This window comes from Crotalus tigris, unplaced genomic scaffold (genome assembly GCF_016545835.1).
Source record: "Crotalus tigris isolate CLP2741 ecotype Arizona unplaced genomic scaffold, ASM1654583v1 scf7180000019024.823168, whole genome shotgun sequence".
Classification (NCBI taxonomy): Eukaryota; Metazoa; Chordata; class Lepidosauria; order Squamata; family Viperidae; genus Crotalus; species Crotalus tigris.
In genome coordinates, this window is record NW_024097334.1 from 487,745 (window position 1) to 510,436 (window position 22,692).

The following is a 22,692-nucleotide window of genomic DNA, read 5'->3' on the forward strand; positions in this document are numbered from 1 at the left end:
TTGGGTCCATACTGGACCCACATGTCAGTGAAGGCAGAGACAAGAGGAAAATATTAGTACACCCATCAAAGAAGTTTGATAGAGTAGTCAAGACTTCCGGAGACAGGGCTCCCGCCCAGGAAGCCCCTGGGAATGGAGGCAGCCCTTTCGGTCAGGGCAATCCTGGGACTGGCCCAGAGGCTCGCGATCCTTCTACCCGAGACAGGATCGACCCCAGGATCGCCAAAGCACAGGAGCCAGAGGCCAGTTCCAGTCCAGACGCCCATATAAGGGATCGGGAGGCAGATCCTTTAAGCGCACCAAGTGACGCCAAACAGGACACTCCCATCGGGGGTCGGTTAGGAAATTTCATCGAGGTCTGGGAGCAGACCACTACCGACTCCTGGGTCTTGGAAACGATCAGGCATGGCCTGACCTTAGACTTCTGTTCTCCCCCACCAAGCCGGTTCATCAGATGTCCCATCTCCAGAAAGGTACACAAGGCAAGGTTGCTAACTTTGGCCATAGCTCACCTCCTGTCAATTCAAGCCATAGAGAGGGTACCAAGGGGAGAGGAAGGAAGAGGATTTTATTCCATCCTCTTCGTTATCCCGAAGCCGTCAGGAGGATGGAGAGCAATATTGGACCTGAAGGGCCTGAATTATTACATAAAATACAGGAGGTTCAAGATGCACTCCTTGAAATCCATCCTAGCCAGCGTCAGGGAAGAGGATCTACTATCCTCAATAGACCTAACAGAGGCGTACCTACACATCCCCATTCATCCCAGCTACCGGAAATTCCTCAGATTCACCTACGCGGGCCGACATTACCAATACAGGGCCCTACCCTTCGGACTATCCTCAGCGCCAAGGGTATTTACCAAGATTCTAGCTGTAATAGCGGCCCATCTCAGACTGATGCCGGTTCGCGTACAGTTCTATCTGGACGACATCTTGATCCAGTCCAGATCTCAGGAACAAGCAAGGGTAGATCTCAAGACCACAATCCGAACCCTGCAAGGGCATGGATTCTCGGTCAATTTGGCCAAAAGTCATCTCACTCCCTCAAGGAGACTGCAACACCTAGGCGCAGTAATAGACTCGTCACAGTGCAGGGTATACCTTTCCCAGGATCGACGAATCAGCATATCCAAGCTAATTCAACAAATTCAGAGAATCAGGAGTGTGCCCTTGATACAGCTCTCGAAACTCCTGGGAAAGATGATATCTTGCATGGGCATTATACCATGGGCAAGACTCCACTCGAGGGAGTTGCAGTGGTTCCTCCTACCCTACCAGAGGAGGAATCTCAGCACCTCCAACAGGAAGGTCTTGGTACCAGCACAGGTGATGAGATCTCTGAAATGGTGGATATCTCCCAAGATACTCAAGGGGAGCATATTCAAAGAGCCGAACAGGGTCACGCTCACGACAGATGCGAGCCTGTTCGGATGGGGAGCCCACTTGGGAACCCAGATAGCACAGGGCCAGTGGGACCAGAAGGACCTCTCACACAGCATCAATTGGCTAGAGCTCCGGGCCATCCACCTGGCCCTACGCCATTTCTCACATCTAGTAACAGGGAGGCACGTCCTCGTGTTAACGGACAATGTAGCAGCCAAGGCCCATGTAAACAAGGAAGGGGGAACGCGATCAGCGGAACTAATGAAGGAGGCGTTAGCTCTGGCTCGGTGGGCAGAAACCAACGTGAGTTCTATCAAAGCAGAACACATCTCGGGGGAGGCAAACAGCCAGGCAGACTCCCTGAGCAGAGCCAAGGTGGATCAGGCGGAATGGCGCCTGGATCCGGCTCTGTTCGAGGAGATCTCCCGGAGATTCGGGCAACCGCACCTGGACCTATTTGCCAACCACAAGAACACACAACTCCCCAGGTTCTTCTCCAGATTCCCGTCTCCGGGGTCGGAGGGAACGGATGCTCTCAGGTGTCGGTGGCCGGCGCATCTCCTGTACGCCTTCCCACCGTTGCCCTTAATACCGGCGACCATACGCAAGCTGATCCGGGAAGGCGCAGAGATAGTTTGCATTGCCCCGCATTGGCCACGGCGCCCGTGGTTTGCCGACCTCGTGGACCTTTCGATATCACCCCCGTGGAGGATTCCCCCGGACAGAGTAACTCTCAGCGAGGGCAAGTTGGTGCACCCAGACCCCCAGTGGCTACAACTAGCCGCTTGGCATTTGAGCGGCAAAGTTTAGCCAAGCAAGCTTACTCGGCAGGGGTGATATCGATCATATAAGCTTCACGACGAGCGTCCACGAACAGGATTTACGATGCTACATGGAAAGGCTTTTGTAGGTGGTGCGCTTCTGTGCGCCTAGATCCAGCTGCAGTATCCATCCCCAATGTTCTAGATTACCTCCTGGAGGGTCTTAACAAGGGCCTGTCAGTCAACACTATTCGCAGACAGATCTCGGCCCTCTCAACTGTTCTCTCTTGCGACAACTTGACATCCCTAGGGCAACATCCAGCGATTAGCGCCTTTTTAAAGGGGGCGTCCAACACAAAGCCCCCCGTCATTCACAGGTACCCGTCTTGGAACCTGCCTAAAGTCCTTCTAGCCTTGACATCAGCACCATTTGAGCCCCTTGATTCATGTTCTCTTCACCACCTATCGCTGAAGGTGGCCTTCCTCGTGGCAATCACTTCAGCAAGGAGAATTTCAGAAATAGCGGCACTGTCAGTAAGGAAGGATCTGTGTACCTTCTTCAAGGACAGGGTCGTCCTTAGGCCAGACCCGGCCTTCATTCCGAAGGTAAACAGCATCTTTCACAGATCTCAGGAATTGATTCTTCCCGATTTCTGCCCAAAACCCAAACACAGGCTAGAGCATAGATGGCACAAGCTGGACGTGCGTAGAGCGCTGTGTTTCTACGTGAAACGCACGTTGACATTCCGCAAGACAGAAGCATTATTTGTTTCTTTTCAACCATCATCTATGGGAAAGAAGGTGTCTTCTTCCACCATAGGTAGGTGGATCAGAGCCTGCATAGCCCAGGCCTACGTTTCGCAGGAACTACCAGCACCCGCACATGTGACTGCCCACTCAACACGGAGCGCAGCCACTTCGGCGGCGTGGCTAACACAAGTGCCGGTAGAAGAAATTTGTAAGGCAGCGACGTGGTCTTCACCGTCTGTCTTCATCCGGCATTACCGTTTAGACTCCCTGGCCGCATCAGATGCTGCCTTTGGTAGAAGAGTGCTACAGCAAGTCGTATCTGCTCAGAATTCGGTAGCCTAGACTTTCCCTCCCAGGGGGACATGAGGGCTTTGGTATGTCCCATCCATTGGACTCTACAGCCATCCTGCTGGAGAAGGGGCGTTGACTTACCTGAACGCCTTTTCTCAGCAGGATGATGTAGAGTCCAAGCCCACCCAGGGGTTAGGTCTAGGCAGGTAGGTAATAAAGAGCTGCAATATTGATTCCAACAAAGTTTCTCGCCTAAGTCAAAACTGGGGTCACGCCCAGAGGAAGGGGTGTGGCCAAAGTTTTTACCCAGTCTGCCGGGCAGGAAGGCTGTCATAGAACCCATCCATTGGACTCTACATCATCCTGCTGAGAAAAGGCGTTCAGGTAAGTCAACGCCCCTTCCCCAAAGAATCCCAATTTGCCATGAAATAAGTTGAAACTGACATAAGCAAATGGCATCCAACATTCACATGTTTGAATGAGTTTACTTAATTAGGAAACAATGCAAAATTAAGCCTATAAACTAGCATACACGGTCCATGGATCTCATCAGTTTTTCTAATCGGGCTTTTGGGTTAAACAATTATTTAAATAAAGAAGCATCATCTCTTCTGACTAATGATATAATTAACAGAAAACATCCCTTCCAATCTTGCATCTTTTTTGTTTCTGTGTGAGATCATTAAAGGAAGCAGTAGCCATTTCTATTGTCTTCCTGCTGGTTTCCAAATCTTTGGTGCATAATTGAGCATCTTCAATAATCAGTGCATCTTCCAAAATAAAGCTAATATTGCATATGAAATGTTTTGTTCAAAAGAAAGTCATTACAGCGTGAGACCACACATCATTCAAACCTTTGTTGCAATGTATCAGATCGCCAACAATTACTCAGACAATCAATTCCTTAAAACAAGTTGCATAAATATCCCATGCATCGTAAATATTCTTTAATAATTTTAAATCCATACAGGTATGGCCCAAAGATGTCAGAATCCAAACTTCCACTGGCATTCAATACTCCAAGCATCCCTAAATTTTGGAATATCTAGTTCAGTGTATTCTAATTTATTTTTTATTAATAGCTATTTACAATTATTTTGTAAAGAATATGATACCTGTTTCCCTGTATTAATATTACTACAAAGGGTTCTGAACAACCATTTTGTTCACTATATGAAATGTTTCTATATATACTCAGACATACAGAGATGGAGACTCCCCAGCTAAATTGCTATTTTGAAATATCATGTAACATGAATTAATACATCAGAAATGCATGCTATGTGTGTGGGAGGAAACATGTCTACACATTTTTGGAAAAATTATTTTCAGTGAAGATTTATGATATTATCTGGACTTTAAAGAATTAGCAGCAGAAAGATCAATTGGGCTCTGTACATAACAAATGGAAGCCTCTGCATATTTGGAATATTAGAACATCTTGAAAGGTTGACTTGCTATCAATTTTGAAAACATGATTGTGACAGTATGTATATACCAAATTTTCTATGCTCAAAACCCAATTTTGTCCACTTTTCACTTTCTGGGAAAAATCAATCGAGAGACACTGAGCACTGTTTCTATGAAATAAAAGGAAGAAGAAATTATTAACCTGTACAGTGTTAATTTTTATAATTTACAAGCTGGACTTCAGAGGGCATAGGAGCTCCAAACATTTACTTAGAAGTAATTGCCCAGCTCAACAAGCAGAATCTTCAAATTTAGATGGCTTATGCTTCAAAACCTTCCTCTAAGTTGCATTTCTGGTTAAATTATGGCTTTCTTTTATCCTTAGTCTCAATTAAGAAATTCAAATAGTTTGCTTCCGTTGAGTGATCTTAATATTATCAATTTTGACTTCAAGTCCACATTCTAATTCTTCAGCCAGAGTTGCCCCTAGTGGCCATGCTGACCACCAAGCTTCTAGCTGGAAAATGGGCACTCTTTGGGATAGTCTCTGTGATCAAGTAGAAGTCTTGATCAGTTTGTTTATTGTGTCATCAAATTCTTAATGTTCAGGGGGCATGAACTGGGCAAGCTAATTGGCTTACAAAGTGGAAGACCTGGCAAAGATACGTCAACGAAAATCCTAATGTAGGGGTAGGCAACCTTGGCTCTTTTATGACTCGTGGACTTCAACTCTCAGAATTCCTGAGCCAGCCATGCTGAGGGGAAAGGGGAAAGTTTCCATGCTGGCTCAGGAATTCTGGGAGTTGAAGTCCACGAGTCATAAAAAAGCCAAGGTTGCCTACCCCTGTCCTAATGGCTAGAGCACAGGTCGGCAACCTGCGGCTCCGGAGCCGCATGCGGCTCTTTGAGCCTTCCCCTGTGGCTCCCAGCCTCCTCTGCCTTTGCAGAGAGAGACAGAGACAGAGAGAGGCAATTCTCTCTCTCTCTCTCTCTCTCTCTCTCTCTCTCTCTCTCTCTCTCTGTGTGTGTGTGTGTGTAAAAGAGAGTGACTCACAGTGTTCTCCGAGGAGCTGAAAAGCTTACTGGGCGGAGCTCCTCCCTTTGCTGCGTCTCTGCAGGAAGCAGGAAGGGCAGGAGAGAGCTAGCTAGCCCAGCTAGGCTGACTCAGGAATTCTGGGAGTTGAAGTCCATGAGTCATAAAAGAGACGAGATTGCCTAAACCTGGACAACAGCTTGAAGCTTGCCAGGTGAGCAGCAGATAGGAGGGGAGGAGAAAGAGAGGGAGAGAGAGAGAGAGGGAGGGAGAGAGAGAGAGAGAGAGAAAGAGAGGAAAGAGAGAGAGAAAGAAAGAGAGTGGGGGGCAGACCAAGGGCAGATAGAGAGGGAGGGAGAGAGACAGAGAGAAAGAGACCCTTTTGACATCTAAAATGAAGATAACACTGCATATATCCTTTTTTTACCTCTGTGTGTATGTAATTTTATTCTCTTAAAGCATTCTCTTGGTGATCATTGTTTTAATAGTATGGATATTCCCAAGAGTGATATTTTTACTTTTATTTTTAATGTGTGTGTGTGTGTGTATACACACACACACACACACACACACACACACACACATATAATAAAGGTAAAAAGGATATAGGCAGTGTTATCTTCATTTTAGATATCAAAAGGGTTTTGCGGCTCCCGGTGTTTTGTTTTTGGTGGGAAACGGGTCCAAATGGCTCTTTGAGTGTTTTGGGTTGCAGACCCTTGGGCTAGAGGGTTGTGACTTTGTCAATCCTGTGAATCACAATCTTCCTGCACTGCATCTTGCCTATATTTAAAGAAAGACCAGAATCAGTACAGAATCATCTACTAAGCAAATGTAATTATTTTTGCAAACTATTTTGACACGATTTTACTGCTAACAAAGCTCAACAATTATATTCCCAGTCACAAATGCTTTGCAGTTCCATTTGTTGTATACTGTTACTTTTTGTAAGCGCATATGCAAAAGCAAACAGTTTAACCTTCCCCAATGGGTGCTTTCCACACATGGGTGGGAATTATGGTTCTTATGCAAGGTGCAATGGGGAGGCTGATACAGTGCATCATTTAGTGGACATTTAATCAAGCTGGGTGGGCTTAGTTCCAACCTCAGGTCCTTATATGGTTTTTTTTGCTCCATGTTTTTCTAATTTTTCTCCACTCCATGTCTCTTTATCCTGGGCAAAACAAGTTACGTTTGCTTGAGGCAAGGATTACTATATATATATGGAAAGCAAAACAGGCAGCATGGAAGCATGGTACAAAGAACACCAGTCAGTCTAGAATTGCACTGAAGCCACCTCATTACCCGCATTATAATCAAGTTATATCCCTATGAAGGAGGGGATACTGTGGAATTTAGTGCTGTGCCACACCTTCCCTGCCCTCTGTCCCAGACCATCTGGAATGCTTCCCAGTTCTCAATCCAAAAATTGCAGGAGAAAATAAAAGAATTTAAATACAAATATACACCTGGAATGTCCAAAACACACTGTAAATACAATGTGTGTTATGTTGGTGTGCAATTTTTATTCCCTGCTCGGAATAAAATAATTGCCTTTGCCATGGGTCATTTGCTACCCATAGTTGTTCCAAATGGATGTCCACCTTGAACTTCTGCTGCCTGTCAGAACTAAAAACAACTACTGTCACCATGCTTTTAGTAAAATTGAATAATCACCACTTAACAGCATTCATGTTCACAGTATCTCAAACTCTTCCTGTTCATTTCATGTAGAATAGATTCAAAATGATGTTAACAATAACTTGAAAAGGAAGTGAATGGATCCCATGAGAGAAAACAAACATCACAACAATTCCATGCACAACTTTTTTCCCTTAAAAGGGAAAGTCTGGATTTCTCATTAGAGGTGTGAATCATTATAAATTTAACTAGCTAAAAGTTGGCATTGATGTTTTTCCCACCAAAATGTTAGAATCTGGACTATGGACCAGGGGAGCAATTAAAACACTCTCCTAGTTTTACACCTAGTCTTGTTTTGAATTCAGTATACACAGAAATATTGCCCTAGTACAAGTAAAGAATTGTGACCTCTAGTCTAGACTGGTCTGTTCGTAATCCAAAATCTTTTATTACATGCTAAAAGTTGCTTTACAGAAACTTCTGAAGGCAGCATTCTTTATACTTTTCTTGCCTACATGCATATGCATGCATTCCCCCCCCCCATTGACACAAATAGCCTCTCCACTCTTCATACAGGTAGCTCATGACTTATGACCATAACGGAGATGAAATTATGGTCATACATTGTGATGGACATTACATAGCACAGGGCTGTGCCCAATTTATGGACTTTTTTGCAGCGGTTATTAAATGAATGTATTATACAGCAAATGCTGAAGTCATTAAGCAAATGCTGTGGTCAATTAAGTGAACCCATTACAGGTAGTCCTTGAGTTACAAGTGTAATGGAGCCTGCACACTTCATGGTAACTCAAAAACTTGTATCTCATACCTCAACGAGATCACTCCCTTGCTCGTTAAGACGCATGTGGCTCGTTTAAGTGAACATGAGGTATCTCAGGGTGGGGAAGGCCATGGAGGGCCTAGTGATGGAACAGGCCCCCAAGGCCTCTCCGACCCACTAAGATACCTCATGCTTCCCCTTCCCTTCCTGCCGCGCCAGACTCACCTGGAAAAGATCTGTCTCTTCTCTGCGGTTCCTGCCGCCACCCGGATCTGAGGCCAGGGGGATACTTAGACAGTCCTCCGGCAGCCCATTTCCTGGCGGCGGCAGCCTGGAAAAGTCTTCCAGCGCCTGGATTAGGCCTTGGGGGCTGCGCAAGTGTCCCCTGGCCTCATATCCGGGCAGCAGCAACCTGGAAAAGGCTTCCAGAGCCCAGATCCAGCCTCTGGAGGCATGTTGAAGCGTCCCCCAGCTTTGGTTCTGTTCTCTGTTGCAGAGATCAGAGGCCTAAAGTACCATGAGATCATGCAAGATCAGTAGCGTGAGATCTCACCCCACTGATCTTGCGTTACATTAGGCCTCTATTCTCTGTGAACACACTGAAGGCCTGGAGCAGCCAAGAAAGCAAAGGATCTCGATCTTTGCAGGGTGAGTATTGAAGGCCTGGTCCCTAGAGAAATCCAGGCAAGGGTGGGGAGGGAAGGAATAACCAGGGTGAATGTTGCAGTGCCACTGTAGTCGCTCTTAAGGGTGAACAACTGCTGTGGTGCAGCAACATTCATACTTTTGGGACTTGCTCGTAAGCACTAGGGGGCGCTCATCATGTAACTTTGAATGAGCATTAAGTGAACGCTCGTAACTCGGGGATTACCTGTATTTGTTCTGGGGCATTTTTGTTGGAAAGGGAAAGTAAATGTCAGTAAATCGCAATCATATGACTTTGAGGTGCTGCAAAATCATATGACTTTGAGGTGCTGCAAATATGAACTGGTTGTTGAGTGCCCAAAATATGGTCATGTGACTGTGGAAAGAGAGAGGGAGACCACTGGAACTTCAAATCTGGGTCATAAGTATCTTTTCGGAGATTTCTGTTATAAGTTGAGGACTGACTGAATAAATAGGAACCTGCACATAGAGAAGTTAATGCTTCCTCCCCCATCTTGATTTCCTCCCTATGTGTATTATCTTTGACAACCAAGTCAAGTGTCAAGTAGGTTTTGGGAAAAGATTTATAGGGACGGAAGTATGATCCATCTCTTGCATTCTTTATTTGTGAAACAGCCATGACAGTAGGCAAAAATGGAGAGAAAGTGAGTTTGCAGGTGCCACTAAAGATCTTTTGATGTTATCCCCTGGTTGACCATCTATGAACTAAGCATGTCAATAGTCTATATAGGACCCACTCTGAAAAGAATGAAAAGTGTCAGTTTCTCTAGGAAAAAGGAGATTGACGAGATTTTGGAATGACATGGAACTTAAGAAATGAAACACATCAGACTGAGTCTTGGATCCAACTCCAAGTTTTCTTACCTGCAAGACAGGACTGTTATCAAAGTTATAAGCACTGGGCCTTCCCTCCAGGGTTGAGAAGGCCACATTGCCACCAGTAAGTGGTGAGATGTCACTGAACTCATCTGTACAAACAGCCTGCTGTTCATCTTCCCAACTCTTGACAAAACCTCGATTGGGTTTGTGATATGTTTTCTCACAGGAGCCACTGTAATATTGGTAGGGTACCCATGGACCATCTTCCTGAGTGCGCTTGTAAATGGAAAAACTTTCTGGACGGCTGGTATGGAACTTTAGGCGTACATAGGTAATATCAAAGGCTTTTCCTACAAAGAAGAAAACAAAAAAGATATTGGCAATGCAGTCAAAGCTGTTACGTTATTTTTGCTTGATGGTAACATATTATTGTAAATTTTACTATTGTTAATTTGCTCTTTTTTAATGCTATTATCTTGGAAGCCTTACAAAGAAGCAATTTGAACATTTTGAAAATAAGGCAAGCAGGCAAGCACAAATGTTTTATTACCTAATAAGAATGGGTATTTTTTGCACTGCATTTTTTTTTCTGACTTTTGGTGTGGCATAGTATACATGTGGCCCAGGAGAATCCGAGCTGGAAATCCTTGTTCAAGCTTCATTTCAGGATTAAGCTGGCTGTATGTTGCCCTAAAAATCTGACTAATCTATCAGTTTTACATCTGTATATCCTGTGGGCTTCATATTTATTTATTTAAAATAGGCACCGTAAAAAAATTTGCCAAGATAATATTTGTCAATCACTTTGATTACTTTATTTAAATGGTACTTTTTTTCCAGTTCACTACAAGGGAAAAAAAAGAAGGTTCCCACAAACTCAACTCCTGTACAAGTGAACTCAATGCTGCTGACAATAGAAGAATAAGATTTACTCTCCTGTAATGTATATTCTCCATAGGAGATAATATACCGTACTTCCACTTTCACTTTCCCCACAGCCCACAGATGATATGAAAAATGATGAAGCTGAGCCAGAGAACTGGTGCAAACAGCCTCCTGGTGTTACAACTGGCATCTCAGTCACTTCCTCATTTCATGTCAAGGGATCAAGGAAATATTTTAACAAGCTAAAACTTAACCATCCTAGGAAGGAAAAAGCACAAAGAAAGCTCCTTTGACATTATGTCTTCGGGGATAATCAAATAAATAATAGCATGGGGTTTACAAGCTTTATTAAGACATAAAATATGAGCATGCACCCCACTCCTTTCCCATAGTGATGTAAAAAATTTCCATTGCCATCACTCCGGATTCTTTCAGTTGCTGGCGTATCTCCAAATATAGCTAATAAATGTCACATAAACTATTATGAGACATTCCTCAGTTGTTTGAGATTTACAGCTCCTGTAATCATTGATCATTAGCAAAACCGACTAGTACAAATGATAATGGCACTCCCAAGTATCTGCATTCCCTTCTTCTAATCTGTTTTTGGGAAATTCTTGCAAGCCTCCAAAATTACAACTATTACACCACAGAGTTTAAAATTTGTCTGAAGTTTGCACTGTTTTCTAATTTTAAAAAATGCTCTGACCAAATGCAGACAATTCTTACCTAATCTAAGAAATCAGAATAAAAGCTCTTTTTTAAAGCCTATTCTAGAACAAATGCTGCCTTAATGTACAATCGTCACCCGCATGAACTGAGAATGTTTGTAGAAGGGTGTTCTCAACTTTTTTATATCTTATGTGGCACCGGTCATTTTGTCAAATATCGTGGGGTCCTCATCACAAACAAAGCAAAAAGTTTATCTTTCCCAGAAAGTATATCTGCATGTCTACAAATATTGTAAAATTCCAAAATATTGTATTTAATGTTTTATTAAAAAGCTTCAATGATTTAATCTGGGTCCCATTTAAGATTGGTTACAGAAACTTTCCTCAGCTGATGATGTTAATGCTAACATTAACATTAATTGTTAATTCTCCAATTAACATGAACACTGCTGGGAATTTTGGAAATCAAAAGTCCATGCCTCAGGAGAACGTTATGATTTGGAAAAACTCACCTTAGGATATAGTCCACATTCTTATTTGGCTGCGTGCAAATATTCTGTTCACAAACCATTTAATGCACAGCATATCCAGCCTTGACTGATCCACATTCAGACTGAGATTTGTATTTTGCTAAGAAGGACCAAATACAGATCAAAATTTGAGCACTTATTCAATATATGTCTGTCCCTGATGGAGATGTTTCACAAGATGAATGACTCATAATTGGTGAAGTAACAGAAAAGGTTTTTTTTATAAAAGTAAAAGTTTCCTCTGTCCAGTGGTGTCTAACTATAGGGCAGTGATGGCGAACCGTTTAGAGACTGACCGAGTGCCCAAAAACTGGCCCCGCCCCTGCTCCACCCCCTGCTCCACCCCCACCCCGTCCCCCGCCCTGGTGCAGGGCCACTCACCACCTCCAGGGCCTGCTGCAGATTGCCCAGGCAGCTCAACAGTGCCATGGCAGCCACCCTCTGCCCGCGCCCCATAGCATCAACTGCACGATGGGGCATGAGCGCAGAGTCTTGTCTACACTGCCTGACTGCCATGTCCTTGGCTGCGCTGCTCCGTGTGGGCCACGCTTGAGGGTGACTCTCCTCCAGGGGGGCTGCTGGTAAGGAGAGTGTTGCGGGAGGAGGCGAGGCTGGGGCAACGGCATGTGTGCCCACAGAGAGGGGTTCAAGTGCCAACTCTGGCAGGCTTGCCATAGGTTCACCACCACTGCTATAGGGGATGTTATTCATCTCATTTCCTAATCAAGTGAGCCAAGCGTGGTCCAAAGATACTTCCGTAGTCACGTGGCTAGCATGACTATACTCTGAGGTGCACAGAACTCTGTTACCTTCCCACTGAAGTGATACCTATTTATCTACTTGCATTTGCATACTTTCAAACCACTAGGTGGGCAGGAGCTGGGCCAAGTAATGACAGCTCACCCTGTCATACAGTGCTTAGGTCTTGAACTGCTGACTTTCCAGTCAACAAGACCAACATCTTGGAAATACTGGGAGGGGGCTGGCTTGGCTATGCTGTGCCTCAGGAGTAGCACCTAAGAGGAGGTAGGAAGGGAAGAAGAAGAAATTGGGAAGATTGGTGGATGAGCCAGTGTATAGCCAATCTGGGGAAGCATGCAGAGGCAAAAGGGAGAACTGAATGAAGCACATCAGCCTGGCCAGCTTGTTCTGTCAGATCTTCCTATTTTGTTTTGTTTTATTTGCCTCAACCTGCAACTATCTAAACATTGAGTTTCCGCTCCACTGAACCATCGTCACCCCTAAACAGTTCAAAAGAAACTGTGAACCATTCTGTGTTTATTTTGAGCCCAAACCAAAACCCATTTCCTATTTCAGCCCCCCTAGTAACTCTCTGTGTTAATGGAAAATATTGTAAGAAGGAAGAAGCTGAGGAGAATTGTCTCTTAATAAATTTTGTGTGGATATTCCAAGAGATTCTTCAGCAAGGAGACCAAGAGAAGATAACAGTACTACTTATTCAAGAGCCAAGCTGAAATTGCAACACATTGGAGTGAATTCTCATTCCAATCAGAATGTTCTCAGCTATAAGAAATATACAGCGCAGAAGGAAGGGACAAAATTTGGGTATAGCAATGAGGAGAAGGAATCCAGCATTCAATTTAAGCAGACAAAAATAATGCAATTAATTCTACAAAAGTCCACTAATGTAGCATGGAGATTTTTATAGCTTTAGGATCTATGCACAAAATCACCCCTCCCCCTAAAAGGAAGAAGTCAGTCAAAGGGGAAAAAAACCACACACAGGCAGACACACCCTTTTCTGAACTGTAAATAAAATAAGCATTCCTAAGCTTTGCTGTTCAAGAACACAGGCACTTCTGTTAAAGAAACAGTTTCAGAAATTTTCAGCAATGCCTTGACAGCCTTTTATTACATAGTAGCGAGAAAGGACAGGGCTTATTGTTTCCAAGCTTCGCCATGATAGAAGCTCAGCTGGCTGCCTGGATGGACAACTGGGAAACATTTTAGTCAGTCAAGACAAAAGAAATCTGAGCTATTCACAGCATAGTAGGCCATCCACTACAGCATGGGCTGAATCCTCAGGACATGAGGATAAATGAACTTGTAAAGCAGTTAAGAACTAGAGGGGACGTGCCCCTGGGGAATCAGAAATGTTTAATAAGAGTTATAACAGTGGAAAAGGCTTATAAAAATGCTTCAGAAAAACCACTATCAATCTCAATCTTTCTTGTCTATGAGAAAATTTCCCAGAACAAGGTATACAGCTGTACACCAGCTGTTACTATTTCACATCAGACAGGGCAGTATGCATGCATGCATGTCCACATACACACACTCATATCCAACTAATGACTTCTGCAACCAAGGAACACGAGAGAGAAAGAGGGAGGGAGGGAGAGAGAGAGATTACCCTTTACCTCAACCACTAACCATAGTAGCATTATTTTTCTATATATGCTGTTCAAACATAACAGAATTCATAGTTGCTTCTAGCACAGCAGTCAGCCCACACTGCATGGATTTTGTAGGTTTTCAATTATCAGAATTACCAATCATGCCTCATTTTAATGCACAAATGATCAAACTAGGATCAATCAATAAATCCAACTCCCTACTCAGAAATGAAATCCTAATTAATTAAAGCATTAAAGAATCTATGAGAGATAGCTATTTTAAGCCAATTTTAATACATCCAGTACAATGGAGCTATCACTTCCCTGACATAGGTATTTGCACTTGGCATGAAGTGATTTATTTGTGCATTGTAATATTATAACACACACTCCATCTTTTCATATTTACACAGTGATGTTGCCACATGATAGCAGTGTTCCAGTATCGCAGGGGATGCCACAAAGAAGAGGGAGTCAAGCTATTCTCCAAAGCACCTGAAGGCAGGACAAGAAGCAACAGATGGAAACTAATCAAGGAGAGAAGCAACCTAGAACTAAGGAGAAACTTCCTGACAGTTAGAACAATTAACCAGTGGAACAACCTGCCTCCAGAAGTGGTGAATGCTCCAACACTGGAAGTTTTTAAGAAGAGACTGGACAGCCATTTGTCCGAAATGGTATACGGTTTCCTGCCTGAGCAGAGGGTTGGAATAGATTACCTCCAAAGTCCCTTCTAACTTTATTATTATTATTGTTGTTGTTGTTGTTGTTGTTGTTGTTATTATTATTATTATTATTATTATTATTATTATTTACATAACGATTAACATATAACACTTTTGGGCACCTGAGTTCCCTGATATTAACAAGATTTTTTTTTCCCCTAAAAAGCTTTTAGCAAAATACCAAGGATTTTTTTTAAAAAAGAACTACTATAGCAAGTGTTCATATGCAAAACCCCAATTCACATGGAGATGTGCTTCGCATGCAGTGTGATACAGCACTTCTTAGCATGATGGGAGATCTGTGCAAAAGAACGCCATCCACCTGGAAGCAGGTCCCAGAATTCCCTGCCAGCATTGCCCAGCTCCTTAACATACAGATTTGCAATAGGGAAAGAGGGGAAATGCTGCAGTTTTTTCACTTGTAACTTTATCTACAGGTATTTTGGGTTCATGTGAGGACCTTGTAGCAGGATATAATAATTAGTGCAAACTTCACTAACCCGTTTGCAATGTTCTGAACTTCCTGACATTTTACCAGTAATACAATACGCAGAAGAAAGCCAATTTTACACATATCTTCCTTTCCCTGCCTTTACGGTGGCAGCAAAATAAACTGTCACTTCAAATACCATGACACAATAACCACGGTATGCATACAAATTATATTCATACTCTGGGGGGGGGGTTCTAACACAAAGATATACATATTTGAGCCTATAGGCAATTGCATGAAAAATTTGAATGGTTTATTAGCAAAAGAGCAGCATAACTGCAATAGCAGTTCTTGACTGCAGTAATGCAGTACTAACTGCATTGTGATGATGTTGGATAAAACTGTTTAAATCCTTTTGATATCAGTGGAAAGTACAGGGAGCTCTCATTTAATGGCCACAACCGAGTCTGGAATTTTCAACTACAGTATAACAACTGTAGGTCCAATATGAGGCCTTTGTACAGAAATATATATGTTTCCTAGCTATAGGAAACAAAGTCTGAAAGCAAAAAATTCTTAAGTTTTGATCTGAAAAATAAATAAAAATTATAAAACATTTGAAAAGTAAGAGTGATGCCAATTGAATTGAACAGAAATCACTAAAATTAATTAAGAATCTAAGAATTCATAAAAGATTTTCCTGTCTTTCTCCAATGGCTGCAGCTAAAAACCTGTCCCCAAATATTGGCTGGCCTCTAGAAGAACAGAACATCAGAATCTAAAAACAAACAAACAAGCAAGCAAACTATGAAACTCACAGGAAGTTGTAAGAGTAGAGAAAAGAAATCCCTCTTCAAATGTTACCATTTCCATGAAGCCCTGACAAAAGTGATTTTGGATCCATTTCTTACTGGTATGACTAACTAAAAAACTAAAAAAGAAAAAAATATTATCCCTGGCTTTAACCCTTCACTTTCTCTGTTATTTCTCCATCATAGTTTTTACATTGTAAGCCCCTTGAAATACTAACACCTTATTTTTGAAATATGCTAATTATGATTGTTACCAAAATAATCTGAATATCAACCATACTTATTTCATTCTGCAAAACTGTTGACCATAACATGAAATTTAAATGGCCTGCTAAGCACAGACGTTTTTCACGGATAAAAGCAAAGCACGGAAAGATTTGCAAAGTATCTTAAAAATTACCCTGGCATATTATTGTTTTGTATGTCAACCATGGAAGCTGGCTAACATGAAAGCTCCCAACTGTGCTGTGTTGCTGAAGGACTGCAGGGAAGGACATTCAAAAACTGGTTTTCTTTTCCTATATGCACAACAGGACCTTGGGAAAAAGTGGACAAAATTAAAGATGCTAAAACGCTTTGAAGTCTGTTCTTCAGCCATCACTGATGAGAAGAGCCTGTTTTTCACTCCCACCCAAATATCACACAGTTCAAATAAGGAAGGAAAACATAAGAGGAACAGGCAAAATGTAAGATTTTCGTCCAAGACAGCTGGCAAGTGGGTTATATAGAAAATACACCTTACTTATAGATCTTATTCTGAAAAGAATGTGCATTTATTAAATATTTCTATTCCTTTGGCACATTATCCTGGATATAAGTGTATATATCTACAAATTGACAAGCTATTATTAATTGGTTACCAACTCCAGATTGGCTTGGAACTGTACAAGTTTCATTGCTCAGTACTGTAACCAGGAGCCTAAAACTGGGGAAAGTTTTTATCCAAGTAACTGATCCTTCAATAAAATTAATTCCTATTCAATGTTCTAAAATTAATTACTTCCATGCTTAAGTGCCAAAGCAAACTACTTAATTTGAGTCACCACATGATCATTGCCAAAATTTGAGGTTAACTAAACTTAATTAAATTAATACAACCAGTGGGAGAAAAGATTCACCCAGAGGTCTCTAACAGACCTTCTGGGAAGATTTTTAAAGCAAGGCAGGAAACCAGAGTCAACTTCATTATAGGCTGCAGGTCTTTACTATAGAAAAAAATCTGATAGGATGAGTTGGTGGGGATTTTCATGACAGCACAGATTTGCAGAATAAAAGAAGCTGTACAAAATGAAAAATTAGTGCCAACCCCCTAATAAAAAGTACTGATTTCACCCAAGATGCTGTAAAATAGATTTAATTTAAGGTTCTCCTGCTTGAGCAGGGGGCTGGACTAGAAGACCTCCAAGTTCCTTCCAGCTCTATTCTATTCTGTTCTAATGTCTAAACCAGGGGTGTCAAACTCAATTTCATTGAGGGCTGCATCAGTATTGTGGTTGCCCTTGGGTGTGGCCAGGGTGGGTGCAGCCTACTAGGTGGTCATGGATGGAGTGGGTGTAGCCTACTGGATGGGCATGGCCAGCTCTACATCATTCGCATCAAGGGTGCCTGTGGGGCCTAGGCAGGAGTGGGACGGATCTGAGGGTCTCTGGCAGAAGGAGGTCGGACTGGGGCAAGCGCCAAGGCATGGTCCATTTCTTCATTCCTCAGAAAGGGTGACACCTCCCCAGCATGCACCCAGGGGGTGGGGCCAACTCAGCAGGGGCCGGTCCCTCGCTGTTTCTAGATGGCCTTGTGGAGCTAAGACTGAATGCATTTCAGCATAGATGGCCACCACAAAATTGTACATTGACTCCCGGCCGGCCTGGGCCAGGGCCGAGGCAGCGGGGACCGTTCCCTCACTGTTTCCAGGATGGCTTCGCGGGCTGCATGAAACCACCTCGCGGGCCGCATCCGGCCCTGGGGCCTTGTGTTTGACATGTCTGGTCTAAACTATGATCAATCTATTACAAATAGCAAAGGGTTATACATTAGCATTATTATGGCTTGGGACCAGATTACTTTTGGGACTATCTACTGTTCTGCCCAGTTCGATAGGAGAGCCATCAGCTAAGAAATGTTGCTGATGGAAACCAAGAAAAGATTCTATTCTGACTTAAGTGCCTAGATATTTCACTGTCTCTGAGATTACCTTAGTCCACAGGTCGGCAACCTGCGGCTCCGGAGCCGCATGCGGCTCTTTGAGCCTTCCCCTGTGGCTCCCAGCCTCCTCTGCCTTTGCAGAGAGAGACAGAGACAGAGAGAGGCAATTGCGCTTCCCTGCTTCTCTCTCTCTCTCTCTCTCTCTCTCTCTCTCTCTCTCTCTCTCTGTGTGTGTGTGTTGTGTTGTGTGTGTGTGTGTGTGTGTGTGTGTGTGTAAAAGAGAGTGCACTCACAGTGTTCTCCGAGGAGCTGAAAAGCTTACTGGGCGGAGCTCCTCCCTTTGCTGCGTCTCTGCAGGAAGCAGGAAGGGCAGGAGAGAGCTAGCTAGCCCAGCTAGGCTGACTCAGGAATTCTGGGAGTTGAAGTCCATGAGTCATAAAAGAGACGAGGTTGCCTACCCTTGAGATTGTTGGAGAACAACTTGAAGCTTGCCAGGTGAGCAGCAGATGGGGGGGGGGAGAAAGAGAGAGAGGGAGGGAGGGCGAGAGAGAAAAGAGAGAGAAAGAAAGAGAGTGGGGGAAGAGGAGTGGCACACCAAGGGCAGAGAGGGAGGGAGGGAGAGAGACAGAGAGAGAGAGACCCTTTTGACATCTAAAATGAAGATAACACTGCATATATCCTTTTTTTACCTGTGTGTGTATGTAATTTTATTGTCTTAAAGCATTCTCTCGGTGATCATTGTTTTAATAGTATGGAAGGTATTTAGATATATTTATGATTTATACTTTTTCAATTTTTTTAAGATTCTTAAAAATTTTAATTAAGCCTATATTCAGCTCTGGGAAGGTCGGGGGGGGATGGAGAGGGAGGGTTGGGGTGGGTGGGTTAGGGTTGTTTTTTTTGTTTTTTGCTTTTTGTAAAAATATTTAAAAATTTTCAATAAAAAAAAATAGTATGGATATTCCCAAGAGTCATATTTTTACTTTTATTTTTAATGTGTGTGTGTGTGTGTGTGTATACACACACACACACATACACAAACTCTCTCTCTCTCTCTCTCTCTCTCACACACACACACACACACACACACACACCTATAATAAAGATAAAAAAGGATATATGCAGTGTTATCTTCATTTTAGATATCAAAAGGGTTTTGCGGCTCCCGGTGTTTTGTTTTTGGTGGGAAACGGGTTCAAGTGGCTCTTTGAGTGTTTTGGGTTGCCTACCCCTGCCTTAGTCTCTAGTCTGCTGGCCTTTCACAAAGTCCTGAAAACATGACACAACTTGCCAAGTTTTCAGGACCTGGGATTCTAGGTATGTGATAAAGATCAGTTTTTGGATTGCTTTATAATGTTCAGCTGCTACGTGTTTTTATTTCTATGTTACAGTATGTATTTTATCTATTTTATTGTAAGCTGCATAGAGTCACGTATATGAGGCAGAGGATTATATATATGTATCAAATATAATTAATAAATAAACATCTCAGAATTTAACGCAGAGACGATGAAACTGAAAGAAGGCAAGATTCACATAAAGAGTATATATAACTATTTCACCTTCAATGATTTTGCCTAGAAACACTGCTTCTGCCTGGAAAGCTTAGGTTGACATTTGTCATCCATGCTTCACTTGACAGTTATGGAGGGAGAGCACCATTGAAGAGTATAACTTTTAAGACCATGCTAATTTCCTGCCTCTTTATGTGTGAGTACAGAATGTTGCTGGCAGCAAGGGCCTGACTGAAATTTCCCACTATATATACAATTAATAAGCATTGCTGGCTGTGGAATTCTGGGAGTTGAAGTCCACATGCCTTAAAATTGTCAAGGTTGAGAAACACTGTGCTAAAACAATCAGCCCCTACCCTTTTTCACTTTATACAAATTTTCTACAAAACAAGAAATTGGTTTCATAGAGTCAACAAAACTGGAAGCATGGGAATTAGGTCTGGAGAGATGTTGACATCTTATACTAACTGGCAAATTGATCATTGTTGGGCTTTCAAGCAAAGATAATGTACGATATGAAAAATATTTTATTTGCTATAGGATCAGATTCTTTCCAAGAAAGACCTTAGTAACTATTGATCAACCTATTCATTAGGTGGCAAAACAGATGGAGAAACCAGGATGAATTAGCGATAAGGTTCATTCTAGGCATGTGCGAAACTCCCCGTTTTATGAAATAATCCAGAGAATGCCAAATTACGATGGTTTCAGTAAAATTACGATGGTTTCAGTAGTTGCAGAGAGCATTCCAGATGAAAAACACCTATTTAGGCATTAGATTATCCCTGGAATATATGGAAGCAGAACATTTTCTTTAGAAATCATAGAACAATCCCCTGAAATGCACAGCCTGGATGAGGAGTAAAATGTTTCATTGGGGGAGCAGAATATTTTGGGGGTCCTCGGGAACAGTCTATTCCTGAAACTAGTGAACTTTGTACAATCGTGACACCCTCTAATAAAGTCAGTTAAATTTATGAATTAGAGAATGGGATAGAACCTGGAATGTAAGGCACTCGGAAGACTACAGTAGAGGAATATTCAAAGATACACTCTGTCTCTCGTGGCAAAAAAGGAGGGATCTTCATGTAAAAGGCCATGCACAACTAAAGTCTAGAAGTGGTCAGTGCCCCAACATTACAGAGGGAAGGAGGCAGAACAGGCATTGTGGGTTAACTGTGATGTCGTGTAGGCTTATCAATCATCCCAATGAATGGCAACTAAGCAGATAACTGTGATGCTTGAATGGAAGGGGACGGAAAAAAAATATGAAGCTGATGATCAAAGCACATTACAATCAGTATTATGTATCATATGCAATCTCGGGAACATAAGGAATTATCCAGACCATGAAAAGCCTGACGACAAGAGGCTCATTATCCAAACCATAGAAAAGTTTTATGGCTCATATGAGGATGCAGAATGGAAGGAAACCGGAGAAAGGCATTCTCCAAAGGCAGAATGGTTGCTAGGGAGCTCGTTTTGGTCCAATAATCACAATCCTGAGCGTGGAGGGATACTAGGGAGAACAATCTATTATGTGTTCTTGTCTCTAAAACTGACTGTCAAGTTTGAGGAGATTCCGATAAAAGTATATAGTCCAAATCCAGCAGCAGTCTTACTGGGAGAATCAAAGATGGGAGCAATTGCTATGGTGATGCATCAGCAACTGCAAAACTGGGAGGGGGGGTTTCAGAGAAACATCTTTGTGTCTCTTTTCCTTCTGATTGGGACTGATTATGACTTTTTTTTTTTTTAGAAGATTTGGGTTGTGTAACAGATTTCCTTGGTACCAGGAGATTAGAACCTGAAATGTGGTTGAAACAAGGCTGCTATCAACTTTTATGACACAACAAAAATTTTGGGTGAAGATAAAGATAGGAACTTCAGGGGAGGATAAATTTCAGAATCTGCAGCTCTAAAAACGTACTCCATAGTGACCTGTAAACGAGAAGAGCTATTGCATCAAACATGTTTGATAAATACCTGCCAATACTTAAGACAGTCTACTATGTGAATTTCCCCAAACCACAAGACAAAAGTTTTGTCCATTTGAGGAAAGAAATTTGTTACAGAATGGGACCTTCAAAGAGTGCATGAATTAGACGAGGATAACCAGCCTCCAACTTCCCTCATGCCCCACACAGGCAGTATGTCAACTAATGAAATATTATGTACATGAGTACATTAAAAGGGGCGTTGGTCTTACCTGAACGCCTTTTCTCAGTGTGACGATGAAGAATCCACCAATGGCTTAACTTCGTCTTCTGCTGGCAGACTAGTCATCCAATTTTGCTCCGCCTCTCCTCCTGGGACCTCCCTGACCCAGTCTCGACGAGGTGAAAGCTAGTTGGCTATGTTTTCTTGTGTTGACTCCATCCTCTCCCCTCACAGGACCTGACTGGCCTCAAGGGTGGGAGTGGATTCTCCATCGTCACACTGAGAAAAGGCGTTCAGGTAAGACCAATGCCCCTTCTCCAGCGTGACAAGTGGAGAATCCACCAATGGGACATACCAAAGCCTCACTGTCCTTGTGGGTGGGATGCCATCTGGGCCTGTGTCCCACTCTCTGATACTATGCACTGGAGTACTCTCCTGCCAAAGGAGGCCTCCGCAGATGCAAATCTGTCTAATTTGTAGTGTCTTATAAAAGGGGAAGGCGATATCCACGTCGCCGCTCTACATATTTCTTCAATCGAAGCCTGCGTTGCCCATGCTGCTGAGGTTGTAGCACTGCACGTGGAATGTGCAGTGATTCATCTGGGGACCGTCAAGGACTGTCTCCTGTATGCCTCCGCTATACACCTTTTAATCCATCTACCGATTGTGGATGCAGTGACCCTCCAACCTCTTGTGTGAGAGTGGAAGGAGATAAACAGTGCTTCCGATCTACGGAACGGTGCCGTTCGCTTGATGTACTGCTTTAAAACTCTGCGAACGTCTAAGGTGTGCCACTTGCGCTCCAGTTCATGGGACGGTTCGGGGCAAAGGTTTGGTAGCACCACTTCCTGTGCTCTGTGGAATAGGGAATTGACCTTTGGAATGAAGGAGGGGTCCAAACATAACACCACCCTGTCCATGTGGAA

At 42.9% G+C, this 22,692-nt stretch overlaps 1 protein-coding gene across 1 annotated transcript in view; it reads right to left on the minus strand.

Annotated features, from left to right (window-relative positions):
* LAMC1 (laminin subunit gamma 1) overlaps nt 1–22,692 on the minus strand; it is a 164,444-nt gene that overhangs the window by 59,558 nt on the left and 82,194 nt on the right. The window contains exon 2 of the mRNA XM_039358561.1: nt 9,586–9,890. Within this exon, the coding sequence (XP_039214495.1) occupies nt 9,586–9,890 (305 nt within the window). The remainder of the gene's footprint in view (nt 1–9,585; nt 9,891–22,692) is intronic.